The sequence below is a fragment of the Pelobates fuscus genome, chromosome 3 (genome assembly GCF_036172605.1).
Source record: "Pelobates fuscus isolate aPelFus1 chromosome 3, aPelFus1.pri, whole genome shotgun sequence".
NCBI lineage: Eukaryota > Metazoa > Chordata > Amphibia > Anura > Pelobatidae > Pelobates > Pelobates fuscus.
Window position 1 is genome coordinate 218725312 of NC_086319.1, and position 15235 is coordinate 218740546.

The 15235-nt window shown below is 44.3% G+C and overlaps 1 protein-coding gene across 1 annotated transcript in view; it reads left to right on the forward strand.

Moving 5' to 3' along the window:
• Positions 1-15235, forward strand: part of LAMB4 (laminin subunit beta 4) — a 344917-nt gene that overhangs the window by 47600 nt on the left and 282082 nt on the right. The window contains exon 9 of the mRNA XM_063448083.1: positions 8665-8785. Within this exon, the coding sequence (XP_063304153.1) occupies positions 8665-8785 (121 nt within the window). The remainder of the gene's footprint in view (positions 1-8664; positions 8786-15235) is intronic.

Consider the following 15235-nt stretch of genomic DNA (forward strand, 5'->3'; position numbering starts at 1 on the left):
CCCTATTACCTTTCTTGTGAATGGGCACAATGTTCACCAACTTCCAATCTTCTGGGACTACTCCTGTTATCAATGATTGGTTAAATAAATCTGTTAATGGTTTTGCTAGTACACCACTAAGCTCTTTTAATAGCTTTGGGTGTATTCCATCAGGTCCCATTGACTTATTTGTCTTTACTTTTGACAGTTGAAATAGAACCTCTTCCTCTGTTAACTCACGTGTAATAAATGACTCATTTATCCTTTTTCTTAACTGAGGTCCCTCTCCTTCATTTTCATCTGTAAATACCGAACAAAAATATTCCTTGAGGCATTCAGCTAGACCTTTAAACCTGAAAATAGTTACAGGGCATTCGCAGCTAAGTCCCCCTGAAGTCTATTCACGGTTTTGGTCCATGCGAACGGCCACCAGGGAGCTAGCGTTTGGTTCTGTGGAAAGTGCCGAACCAGGGGGAATAAAATATGGGTCTTTACAGGCGTTGACTTGGCCCGTATAGTCTTTTTTTTATTTTATTTTTTTATAAATTCTTTTATTCAGTTTTTACAAATATCCACTTAATACAAATTTACAGACTTTAAACAGTATTCTACCAACGTACATCAATGTAGCATATCTTCCATAAGTTATATTCTTATTAATTATACACACCACAAATCACCTACATTTCTGCAAAGCCGAAAAAGGAAGAGGATTTATCTATGCCCAGGAGAACTTGACAATTTTATATTTGCTTAGAACTAAAACTTATTGCATTTTCGTTACCCAAACCGATCTTTTTGGGGCGTTTAAAAACGAAATGCTTAAATCTCTTTCCATCTTAATCTGTACAAATATTTGTTCTTTAATAAGCTCTCAAGATAATCCTTGTTTATTTTTCCAATTGCGTGCAAGTATAATCTTATATGCAATGAATTATAAAGCTCTAATTTTTTCTAGACATATTCGGCCAGTGCATGTGCAGCAGTGCAACTTCAGGTTTCCTGTCTAGCGTTATCTCAGTCTTCTCTCCAATATATTTAAAAAGTAGATCGAGTATATTCTGGATACCTGGACAACTCCACCATATATGGAGATATGAACCTTCTTCCATGTCACATCTTCAGCACCTTGCAGAAGCATTTGGATACGTCTGTGCTAGTCTATTTGGGACCAGATACCACCTATTCATAACTTTATAATACGTTTTAACTAAATTCTAACATTGAACTTGCTTGCGAGTAGTATTAATAGTGTTGCACCATTCTTGCTGTATAGCCTGATCCAATCACAATGCTTCCCCATAGGATTAGCTGAGACTGACAAAGAGGCAGATCAGGGGCAGAGCCAGCATGATTCAAACACAGCCCTGGCCCATCAGCATCTCCTCATAGAGATGAATTGAATCAATGAATCTCTATGAGGAACGTTCAGTATCTGCATGCAGAGGGAGGAGATACTGAATGTTTGGATGCATTTTAGGCAGCCATGACCCAAGAAGGATCTTTAACAGCCACCTGAGGAGTGACCAGTGAAGTTATCACTAGGATGTAATGTAAACACTGCATTTTCTCTGAAAAGACAGTGTTTAGAGCAAAATGCCTGAAGGTAATGATTCTACTCACCAGAACAAATTTAATAAGCTGTAGTTTTTCTGGTGACTATAGGGTCAGGAATACATGTTTGTGTTCCTGACCCTATAGTGATCCTTTAATATGTAGGGTTACCATGTCCACCATGTTTTCAAGGACAAATAGAATTGTGTCATTAGTGATGTCGCGAACATAAAATTTTCCGTTCGCAAACGGCGAACGCGAATTTCCGCAAATGTTTGTGAACGGCGAACCGGGCGAACCGCCATAGACTTCAATAGGCAGGCGAATTTTAAAACCCACAGGGACTCTTTCTGGCCACAATAGTGATGGAAAAGTTGTTTCAAGGGGACTAACACCTGGACTGTGGCATGCCGGAGGGGGATCCATGGCAAAACTCCCATGGAAAATTACATAGTTGATGCAGAGTCTGGTTTTAATCCATAAAGGGCATAAATCACCTAACATTCCTAAATTGTTTGGAATAACGTGCTTTAAAACATCAGGTATGATGTTGTATCGATCAGGTAGTGTAAGGGTTATGCCCGCTTCACAGTGACAGACCAAACTCCCCGTTTAACGCACCGCAAACAACCGCAAACAGTCCATTTGCACAACCGCAAACGTCCCATTTGCACAAGGTTGGATACCAAGCTAGCCATGTCCCGTTCCTTGTCCTCACTGATGTCATTGAAGGTCTCTTCCTCCACCCAGCCACGTACAACACCAAGGGTCTTCAAAAGGTGACAACAAGCCCCTTGGGACGCCTGCTGTGTTCGGGATCCATCCCTCATTCATCTTAATAAAGGTGAGGTAATCTAGACTTTTTTGACCTAGGCGACTTCTCTTCTCAGTGACAATACCTCCTGCTGCACTGAAGGTCCTTTCTGACAGGACACTTGAAGCGGGTAGGCCAGAAGTTCTATCACAAATTGGGATAGCTCAGGCCACAGGTCAAGCCTGCACACCCAGCAGTGAAGGGGTTCATCACTCCTCAGAGTGTCGATATCTGCAGTTAAGGTGAGGTAGTCTGCTACCTGTCGGTCAAGTCGTTCTCTGAGTGTGGACCCCGAAGGGCTGTGGCGATGCGTAGGACTTAAAAAGCTCTGCATGTCCTCCATCAACAACACGTCTGTAAAGCATCCTGTCCTTGCCGGCGTGGTCGTGGGAGGAGGAGGATTACTTTCACCTCTTCCCCTGTTAGATTCCCGTTGTGCTGTGACATCACCCTTATACGCTGTGTAAAGCATACTTTTTAATTTATTTTGGAACTGCTGCATCCTTTCCGACTTGCAATAATTCGGTTACATTTCAGGCACTTTCTGCTTATACCGGGGGTCTAGTAGCGTGGACACCCAGTACAGGTCGTTCTCCTTCAGCTTTTTTATACGAGGGTCCCTCAACAGGCACGACAGCATGAAAGACCCCATTTGCACAAGGTTGGATGCCGAGCTACTCATGTCCCGTTCCTCATCCTCAGTGATCTCACTGAAGGTATGTTCTTCCCCCTCAGCCACGTTCAACACCACGGGTACCAGATAGGTGACAACGAGCACCCTGGAATGCCTGTTGTGGTTGGTCTTCCTCCTCCTCCTCAAAGCCACATTCCTCCTCTGACTCCTCTTCCTCACAATCCTCTTCCAGCGTTGCCGCAGGTCCAGCAAGCGATGCTGATAAGGCTGTTTCTGGTGGTGATGGTGACCACAACTCTTCCTCTTCACGCTCATCTACGGCCTGATCCAGCACTCTTCGCATGGCACGCTACAGGAAGAAAACAAATGGTATGATGTCCGCAGAGGCTGTCCTAGCACCCCGGTCATACAAACACTCGTTAACGGCTTTTTCTTGTTGGAGCAGGCAGTCGAACATTAGGAGTGTTGAATTCCAATGTGTCGGGCTGTCGCAAATCAAGCGCCTCACTGGCATGTTGTTTCGCCGCTGGATATCTGAAAAGTGCACCATGGCCGTGTAGGAATGCCTGAAATGGCCACACACCTTCCTGGCCTGCTTAAGGACGTCCTGTAAGCCTGGGTACTTAAGCAAAAAGCGTTGTACGATCAGATTACACACATGTGCCATGCACGGCACATGTGTTAACTTGCCCAAATCCAATGCCGCCAACAAATTTGTTCTGTTGTCACAAACCACTTGGCCGATCTCCAGTTGGTGCGGAGTCAGCCACTGATCCACCTGTGCGTTCAGGGTGGACAGGAGTGCTGGTCCGGTGTGACTCTCTGCTGTCAGGCAAGTCAACCCCAAGACGGCGTGACACTGCTGTATCCGGGATGTGGAATAGTACCTGGGGAGCTTGGGGGGTGCTGTTGATGTGGAGCAAGACGCAGCAGCAGAAGAGGACTCAGCCGAGGAGGTTATGGAAGAGGATGGAGTAGGAGGAGTAGAGGAGGTGGCAGCAGGCCTGCCTGCAAGTCGTGGCGGTGTCACCAACTCCTCTGCAGAGCCATGCATTCCATGCTTGGCAGCCGTCAGCATGTTTACACAATGCACAGTGTAGGTGATATACCTGCCCTGACCATGCTTTGCAGACCAGGTATCAGTGGTCAGATGGACCCTTGCCCCAACACTGCGTGCCAGACATTATATTACTTCCTTTTGCACAATCGAGTACAGGTTGGGGATTGCCTTTTGTGCAAAGAAATTTTGGCCGGGTACCTTCCACTGCGGTGTCCCAATAGCTAAATTTTTTTTGAATGCCTCAGACTCCACCAGCTTGTATGGTAAAAGCTGGCGGGCTAAGAGTTCAGTCAAGCCAGCTGTCAGACGCCGGGCAAGGGGGTGACTTTGTGACATTGGCTTCTTACGCTCAAACATGTCCTTGACAGACACCTGACTGTGGGCAGATGAGCAGGAACTGCTCAAGGCGAGAGACGGAGTGGCGGATGGTTGAGAGGGGGCAAGGAGGACAGCAGTGGTTGACGTGGCTGGAGATGCTGGACCAGGAGGAGAATGGCGGCTTTGAGTTTGTGTGCTGCTTGTACTCATGTGTTGATCCCATAGGCGTTTGTGATGTGCGATCATGTGCCTTCGCAAAGCAGTTGTACCTAGGTGGGTGTTGTACTTCCCACGACTCAGTTTCTTTTGGCATAGGTTGCAAATGGCATCGCTGTTGTCAGAGGCAGACACACAAAAAAAATGCCACACTGCTGAGCTCTGCAATGACGGCATTCTGGTGGTGGCAACAGCATGCGTTGATTGGCATGCTGTCGGGCTGTCTGTGCCACTAGCTCATTGCGACGACCTGCCCCTGCTTTCAACTCGTCTCCTCCTCCTCCTCTCTGTCTCCCCATCTTAACTTTCCCCCTGTTCTTCTTCTGTTCTAGCGGGCACCCACGTGACATCCACGGACGCATCGTCATCATTAACCGCTTCACTTGTATCTGACAACTCAGCAAAGGAAGCAGCAGCGGGTTCAACATCATCATCATCACACCGTACGTCCATGTGTGTAATGCTGCCTGACTGAGACATATCCCTGTTATCTACATCCTCTGGCAATAATGCTTGTGCATCACTCATTTCTACCAACTTATGTGTAAATAACTCCTCTGACATACCAAGTGAAGCGGCTGTGGTGCTAGTGCTGGTGGTGGCGGCAGGCAGGCGAGTGGTAACTTGAGAGGTGCCCGAAGCTAAGCTGGAGGTTCCGAGCGGAAGCTGTAGAATTACTCTAGGGTCAAAGGGAATCACAGCACCACGACCACGATGGCCCCTGTGGGGTTGACCTGCCTCTGCCTGGCATTTTTTTTTCGATTAGTGGTACTATGCGTGCAAGCTACTGTGACAACAGATATGAGTGGCACTGTGCATTGGCAGAGTAGACGCTGTAGGCCTGACACACACGCTTGCAGACAACTAACTGCTATTCAATCTATCACAGTCAAAATTATATATATTTTTTTAAATGTACACTATGTTACACCAGGTATGAGTTGCACTGGTGTGACACTGTGCCCTGGCAGGCCCTGAACCGCACACGTTTGAAGGAAACTGACTGCTATTATATTACAGTCCAAAAAGTTTTTGTTTTTTTTTAAATGCAAGCTATTGTGACACCAGATATGAATGGTGGCACTGGGCAAGTGGGAACAGTATATGCTGTGAGCCTGACACACACTAGATTGCACAGAAAAAAAAAAAAAGCAGACTGATGTTCTAGCCCTAAAAAGGGCTTTTTGGGGTGCTGTACTTACAGCAGAGATCAGATGAGTCCTTCAGGACTGTAGTGGACACTGAATACACTAGCCTTGCTATCAATTTCCCTATTAAATAAGCAGCAGCTACACTGTCCCTCCTCTCACTAAGAATGCAGCTTCAGTATGAATCTAAAATGGATGCTGTCCAGGAGGTGGAAGGGTCTGGGAGGGAGGGTCTGCTGCTGATTGGCTGGAATGTGTCTGCTGACTCTGAGGTACAGGGTCAAAGTTTCCTCAATGATGACGAATAGTGGGCGGACTGAACATCGCATATGTTCGCCCGCCATGGCGAACGCGAACAAGCTATGTTCGCCAGGAACTATTCGCCAGCGAACCGTTCGGGACATCACTATGTGTCATATATAAAGCCCCTGAAAAGGGTTGTCCTGCAATATGTATCATGCATATCTTGCAATATTATATAATATTATTACTTAAGTCTACATACTACAGGTAAACCCTTTTTATATGCTGCCCATCAATATGTATACATGATATGTGTCCCTGACTATAGGGTGGATATGATAACACTAATCATAGGAAATGCATTCTTTAAAGATCTAGAGAAATGTAATCACAAGTGATTATTGAAGGTAATCTCTTCCCTTTAAAACAATGTTATCTCAATCTCAACAGTATGTACTGGTACTTACAAGATTATGGAGTTTCAATTTTTAACATAAAAAAACTTAAACTCGCCTTTTAACCAGCACTCTAAAAGCATTGCTTCAACAGTCTCTCCCCTTCTGAGATTATCCTGACAGATGATTTATTGTGTATAGAAGTATAAATGATTATACTGTATAATCATTTATACTTATATACACCATAATATATCTTACAAATTAACAGATACAATGTGTAAATGCAAGCAATTTTATATTTTTGATCCTGAACAACTATCTATTAGACTTGTAAAAATGTAGTTCAGCCACATTGACTAGGTAAAAGAAATGGTTTGTTTGGCCCATAATTCATTCATAGGATGTTTTTGGACAGGTGGCCCATGAAATCATTTCAGGAAAAACATACTAGGTTATTCACTAAATGTCAAATGGCCCATCACTAAATGGGGCAAAACAATTTGGTGCAGTACAGGACCATTCAGACTGCATGGCCTAAATTTGGGCTAATGAGCTACCAGATGACTGAATACCGACCAATACGATTAAAATCCAGGTGCAGATGATTAAAATAAGGGCCTGAATTCCAATAATGCAATAGTTTGCCTGCTAGCAGCAATAGCAGCTAGAGGTCAAATACTTAAAAAAACCAACAACTTGTCAGTACGAGGGTTAAGTACTGTGGAGACAGGCCACGTCTTGCGAACCAGCTGCCACATTAAAATGGCTGCATGGCAGGTGGTTCCTTAAACTAATACGATATATTATTTAATATTGATCTTGTAGGATTTTTATTTATTTTTACATTTTAAGGTGGAAACTTGCCAGCAGTCACATGATTAATCCTGGTATTACAACAATAATTTGTGAATGTGCATTCTACTGGATGCATTTGGTCCTGATTTTGTTTAAAATCGGTGCTTTGTAAACATTCCAGATCCCAGAGCCTGTATACTCATTAGGTGAACAAGACAACCTAGTAGGGCCTGGAACTCCCGCTCTGGGTAGGATGGGACCCTGCTTGAGCCAGCAGGGAGATGCAAAGTACTGTGCCCCCTCACATCAATGAGGTTTGTGGTCTGTACCATTATTATCAGATACAGAGCCCATTTGAGGTACCTCTAAAAGTGGTATGTACCTGATATTGGTGCAGATCATGGAACTCCCCAACTAGACCACAATGGATCCAGATCAGGACCACTAAGGACTTAGCGCACATTTCACTCGACCATCAGGGATCCAGCTTACCCTCCACTAGATCACGAGGAAATGCAACAAATTCTCACACAATAAATTTGCCACCACACAACCACACAACACTCAACCAGCACACACAGACACACCCAGTACAACTCTAACCCTCCTCCACACACAACACTCAGCCACTACTCACAAAACTAACAGAAACAGACCCCATTACTGAAGTACCCCACCCAGGGCCCTGGCCAACCTTATCCAGCTCTGCCAAATTCTATACTATGTATACGGTCAGATCCAAAAAGCTGTGACTTTAAACCAGAAAGTGAATGCATCTGTCTACCTGTTGCAAATTCAATTGACTAAATGTTTTTACATTCGGACAAAATCCGGTCTTTAGTGAATAACCCTGATAGACTCTCCTATATTTTATTATACTAGGCAGTGAAAGGGTTAGAAAAAAAAATAGGAGAGGAACAGTGCTACAGTACTGATCACAGGGGAGAATAGAGCTGCACACCTGAGGGGAAGGGTAACCCTCAACCCCCTCAAAGAATGGAGAGAACAAGATACAACAAATACAGGGTGCGCTAAGTAGGACAATGAGAGATAATAAACAAAAATCAGCAATAATATAAAGAGTCTTTTATAGTACAGCAAAGACCTGGAGTGTATATTCTTCAGTCCTTGCTTTGAATCCTAGAGCTAGGTACCTAGAGCTGGGCATAGCTCTTTAAATTGTGAGTTGGCACTTCTCTACTTCTATGTTGTTCGTGATCCAGCTTTCCTAAAACGGTTTTGCACTATTGGTTTCTATTTTTGCTTTTGTATCTCATATTTACCACTGAGGATTCAAAGCAAGGACTGAAGAATATACACTCCAGGTCTTCGCTGTACTTTAAGAGACTCTTTATAGTATTGCTGATTTTTGTTTATTATCTCTCATTGTCCTACTTAGAGCACCCTGTATTTGTTGTATCTTTTTCTCTCCAGTGAAAGGGTTAGACAGACTGTTGTTTTAAGTTTTGCAGAATTAAGTTTTTTTTTTTTTTTTTTTTTTAAAGGTACATGGAAAATGTGTCTGTCAACATAATACGGATGGTCTAAACTGCGAAAAATGCAAAGAATTTTATAATGATGCCCCATGGAGACCCGCAGTAGGATCTAATGATCATGCCTGCAGGCGTAAGTATTAAAATTGAATTCTAAATTATATATATCAAGTTCTTTTTCCCCCAGTGTTTGTAACAATAATAATTTAACCTTTTTGACACTAAATGTGTTTATATAGTGTGTACTTTGCTGATTCAAATGCATTTCATATTAACTAAGGAATTACGCTAAGGAACAAGATTTTCATTTTACTTGCCAGAAATGACACTGGTTGAACTCATTGGCAGTAGAATTACTTAATTGCCACTTTTATATGCATTCTGATGCAGAGATGATTTGCTTTAACATTTTCCAAAGTTAATTTGTGACATTGTTTATTATATGTACAGTACAAGCTAATCTGCAATCATTATAGGAACATTCTGATTGGAGATATAGTATTTTAGAGCAGTATGCTCATGGTTGTATATTTTTTAAATTTGCCAAAATTTGTTAACACGGGGGGTGGGTGGGGTTACAGAAGGGAAAAAAAAGTGGCCGAGGGGGATGCAGCATGTTCATATCCGACATTTCTTATAGACAGAATTAGACTGAATGGTGTACATAACTTTATATTGCATCACATTATCCTGTTCACAGCCCTCATCGGGTCTCTTGCAGATTCCTGCCAATCTCTCCTTCTAGGGTAGTTACAATCTGCGCTCTCTGGCTTGCAGAGTGTGCCAATCTCCATGCGCTCCAAGCCTCCCATGTCCTTTGGGTAGTTTTATTTGGGGGCCACAGTCTGCTAAAGCCCTGCTCGTACTTGCATTGTTTATCTATTTCCATCACTAGGGTGGACACTGCAGGACAATTTAGGTCAATATTTGGTCAATGACTTGAGGGGGGATGCCATACTTTGTTAATACGTGTCTCAGGAAGGACCAGCCGAGGCGGTCGAACGCTTTCTCCACGTCTAACGCCAAGAGCAGTCCGCCCCCGCCGGTCCCCCGGAGCTTCTCCATTACCAAGGAGAGTTTAAGTGTGTTGTCGGAGCCCTGTCTGCTCTGGACAAACCCTGTTTGGTCATCCACTATCAGTGTCGGTAGTATGGGGCTCAGTCTATTAGCCAGAATTTTGGCATATATCTTTGCGTCTGTACTCAGAAGCGAGATGGGATGGAAGTTTTTGCATAGGTTTATCTAGTTTGGGGATTGTTACTGTGGTGGCTAGTAGCATCTCTGGTGGGAGAGAGTTGGTTTCAGCAGCCTCCAGGTATACTCTAAGGAGGTGGGGTGCTAGGTCTTCCGCGTATGCTTTATTGGCATTGGTAAACCCATCAGCCCCCGGGGATTTGCCAGGTGGCAGGGCCTTAATAGCTGAGAGGACTTCCTCTAGTGTTATGGGTTGCTGGAGCTGTTCTGTATGTGCTTGTGAAATGTTGGGGAGTTGGATTGCGGATAGGTACTGGGAGATGCCCATGTCATTTGGGTTGTGTATCGTGGTATCCTGGTGGAGGTTGTAAAGTTTTGAATAGAATTTCGCGAACTCTTGGGCAATGTCCTCTGGGTTTACAACTTTCTCACCTACGTCATTATTAATGTGGGTTATTTTGTTAGCGGAATATTGGTTGCGCAGCCTAGAGGCTAGATATTTTGACGCTTTACCACTATTTATGTAACATGTGTTTGGTTTTTTCCAAGTTTAATCCCGCTAAACCAGGGATAGGCAACCTTCGGCTCTGCAGATGTTTTGGACTACACCTCCCATGATGCTTTGCCAGCATTATGTGTGTAAGAGCATTATGGGGGATGTAGTCCACAACATCTGGAGAGCCGAAGGTTGCCTATCCCTGCGCTAAGCGGACATATAGTTTGGACAGTTTATTCGCCAGTTCCTCTGAGGGTTGTGTTTTATTCAGAGTGTTTTACTAGTGCAATTTTCTTGTGGCACTCTATGGTGCTAGAGATTTGACATTTTTTGAGAAAAGAGGAGCGGCGTATCATATGGCCTCTTATGACCGCCTTATGAGCGGACCAGACAGTGGAGTCAGACACTTAAGCTGTTGCGTTAGTCCTAAAGTATTCCCAGATTTCCCTTCGGATTGTGGTTGCAAATACTGGTTCCGAGAGCAGGGAGTCATTGAGACGCCACATCCCTTTCCCTTTAAATTGGAACCGATCAAATAGTTCAAGGGTGACTGGGGCGTGGTCTGACCAGGTAATCTCTCCTATGGAGCATCCAGAGAGTTGTGCTAGTGAGGCTCTATCCACTAAGAAAGTGTCTATCCGAGTGTAGGTATTATGTACCCTAGAGTAAAACTTATAATCTCACTCAGTCGGGTGGAGTGTTCTCCAGGCGTCATACAGGTCGTAGTGAGATAGGAGTTTAGTGAGAGCTTTAGCGACTCTTTCTCTAGGGCTATGTGTTCGGCCCGCAGTGTGGGCCGATGTATCGAGGTTAGTCTGTGTGAAAATGAAATCTCCACATAGGAGTAGGTTGCCCTGTTTGTATTTGTCAAGTTTGGTGAGCATAGAATGAAGATAGGACTTGGAGTTGTCATTGGATAAGTAGGCTGTAGCCAACGTATACTGTGTGTTATTAATCATAACATGAGGATGTTATACCGCCCGTTGGGGTCTATGTGTTGTTAGTGGACTTGGAAAGCTACATCTCTGTGGATGAAAATGGAGACCCCTCGGGTTTTCTGTCCGACAGTGAGTGGTATTGGACGCAGTAATGTTTAGTGAATAGGGCTGGTGTGTGTCCTTTCTTAAAGCGGGTTTCTTTTATGCAAGCTATGTCTATTTGGTTTTTCTTGAGGTCTCTGAGTAAAAGCATTCATTTACTAGGGGTATTCAACCCTTTAACATTGTAAGTAATTATTTTCATACTCTGAGATAAAGGTTAAGTAGGGTTCCTTAAGGTTCATGTTTGCAATCTCAACCTGTATTGGGGTCAATTGATTTTCCCGGGTCTGGGGGTGGGGAGGGAGTGAATCACGTCTCTGATGAAGTAGGGCCCATTCCCTACGAAACGCGTAAGACAGATCTTCACAGCAGTATACAGGAACAGATGCGTTCACCAGCAGCAGCAGCAGCAGCTTATTCTTCAAACGCAGGACCTGTTTGGTAACAACTGGAATTGTCTGCTCTGCACGTCCCCCGAAGTGAGGCTCCTGCTCGGGACGTGCTCTCAGACCAACACAATCCATATCCATTCTCAACTAATCCGAAGGTCCTTGCTGTTATTTTTTGCATATAAGTCTGGTAATGCACCCTGAACTATTTCTGACCTGTATTTTTGCTATTTTTAACCATTTTAAGTTATATTTTTAAGTGTGAAATAAACTGGCATTTTTTATGAATTGATCCAGTTTTATGCTTCAGTTTAATAGCGATACATTGTATACATTGCCTAAGCTAACAGTTCCATATACTGTGTTGCTTAACCCCTTAAGGACCACTGACGGTTCAGGACCGTCAGCGGTAAAACGTGCGTTTGGACCGCTGACGGTCCTGAACCGTCATAACGGTCTTGGGCAACTTACCTGATCGCCGTCGGTCCCACGGCGGCGATCAGCTCTCCTCCCGGTCAAGGGGGGGTTGCCTGTCTGCCCGGGCAGTCCCCCCTCGGCAGATCAGGACCCCACGGCCATGTGATCACTCGATCACATGACCGCAATAGGGGTCCATGTGTCTGCCTGCAGGGGGACTGTCTGTGCTGACAGGCAGTCTCCCTGCAAGTGAAAAATCACAAATAAAGTTTAAAAAAAAAAAACAATCAGTGTAAAAAAAAATATAATATGTATATATATATATATGATATATATACATGTATTATATCTATATATACCTATATATAATATATGTATATATATCATATATATAATGTTATACTAAGTGTATTTTTATATTTATATATACGTATATTAATATAAAAATACACTTATATTTAAATTACACACGAATATATACAATATATATAATAACTATATATATGGTATATATATATATATTATTATAAAATACAAATAATATGTTAATAAAAATAAATAACAAAAAATAAAAATAATTTTTAATAATTAAAAAAAATTATATATATATATGCAATTTTATTCTAACAGTATTTTGATATTGATATATATATATATGTATATCAAAATACACTTAGAAGGGCGTGGCTAACCGCCGGACAAGATGGATGCTTAATCCTTGAGCTCCGGCATCTGGGCTAACAATCCAGCGCCATCCTAGCATACAGAAAGAGAACAAAGCTTAAAACGACAAGATGTCACAACCTAAAGCAAAGAGGGCGACATCTAAAGCAGAAAAATTAAATTTCTTCGGCCAAAAACCTAGCCAGCTCGGGAATGACTGCCAGACGGCCACCCAAGATGGCGGAGGAGCAGCAGAAATAGGCGATATCTCGCCGACAACTTTGAGCAAAGAAGATATGCTCACCCCAGACCACCTCACAAGAGCGATGGACGACCTCTCGCACAAACTCATCACTGCCTGGCAACACTCCATGGATTCCCTCCGAAAGGATGTCCAGGAGCTAGGCCGCAGAACGGCACATGTGGAATCTAAAATGGATGACATCGCGACGGCCCACAACGATTTGGCTGACCATGCCGAAACTATGGCAGATAAAATTACGCTCCTTGAACAAAAACTGGCAGACTTAGAAGACAGATCGAGAAGGAACAACCTCCGGCTGAGGGGTGTGCCAGAATCTGTCACACAAGCGGAGCTACCAGCTTATGTCAGAGGGCTGCTTCGAGCATATGGCCCTGAGGTTCCATCTGACATGCTCTTGATAGACCGAGCACACCGGATCCCGCGCCCACGCCATCTACCTGAAACCACGCCAAGAGATGTACTCATTCGCATCCACTATTTCCATATTAAGGAACATATACTCAGCGAAAGTAGAAACAAAAACAAGCCGCATGGCGACTTCCCCACTGTTCAGCTATTCGCTGACCTCTCAGCAACCACGCTTCGGCGCCGAAAATAATTTGCTCCAATTACCGAAGCTCTCCGCACGAATGGCATAAGATATAGATGGGGATTCCCCACTAAACTACTGGCGTATAAAGATGGTAACTTTAAAGCGATCTTGACACCAGAAGACGGGCACAAGAAACTAACAGCTTGGGGCATCAACGTGACAGACAACACTGAAGCAAACAACGCACAAGTACGAAGACTTCGTCTGGAGTGGATGAAATCACCCTCCAAACGTTAAATCGGACGCTGACCCTGGGAGAAAACCCGCAACTACTCTGAGCCTGATGGCTCGAAGCACCGACAAGAACACCTAAACCTCCAAACCCTCATAGACTCCTTCACTAGAGACACTCTCCCCTAATGTATTGCCGGCAGGCCCGATGCACACTGGAGTTGGTGAGTCGGGTCCTTGGCGTCTCGGCCTGCCTGCCCTCCTCACAAGAGGAGGCCGGGCGGGAGGACGCGCCCCGGGGCCTGGTGACACGACCGATGGGGGACGGGAAAGGGCTTACTAGCGTGTACAATTTAAGTCATCATGCTCTTCTGGAGCGGACTGTCACTATCTCAGGTAAACAGGCCTGCTCTCGCAAAGCCCACTATAAGCCTCCTAACTTGGCTGATACCTCTAGGCTGTGTGCCTTCGGTCCCCCCACCTTCCTGACTGATATACCATATAGAACATCCTAATGTATACTGATTGGGTATCGATCATAAGCTCATATGTTATATGTTATTTGGGCTCTTCTGTCCCTTTGAGAGACAGGGATGTAATGTTTGAGGACAAATAAGCCACTCCTATTATGAGATCAAGTGGTTTGGGACGACGAGAGAAAGGGAGGGAATCGAGGAGCGGGAGCCTTGGCCTACTTTCTTCCGCTCCCTGCGGACTGGAGTAGCGCCAATGCGACCGCACTTAGACCGCACTTAGACCGACCGAAATTCCGGGGTGTGTACCATCAACGCCCACCCTACTCGCTGCTCTACAATATAGCATGTCACATTATATATTAACTATGTATAGCTCTAGCGAGTGCAAATATGTATAATAGATTGTCCGGGCTTCCCTGCCCTGATGTGGGGATAGAGAGCGAAACTTTAATGAGGTATACACTGCATCTGATGTAGGCTCAAGATATTTTGAGACGGAGAAGGGGAGAAAAGGAGATGGGAGCGCGGGGGCCTTGGCCAACCCTCTTCCGCTTGAGGCGGACTGAGGTGGGGTCGACGTGTCCGCGCTCTGGCTAGACACACATCTCTAAGCTGAAAGCCTTAAAACGCCCACCAACCTCACAGCTCTGCAAACACAGTGTTTAATTGAATATTGTATATTGAAGGTGTATTAAACACGCAAAAACAGCAGTCTGCTGTCTTGCCTGTACTCTGCTGTTCCGTTACGAAGCAGAGGTGCTCAATTTGGAAACAGAAATGTGCATATGTTAGTAACTATACTTGTTTTGGGTAAGGGATAGGGAGGGGGGACTAGGAAATGGAGCCTTGGACTACCCTCTTCCGCCGAGAGTGGACTGGG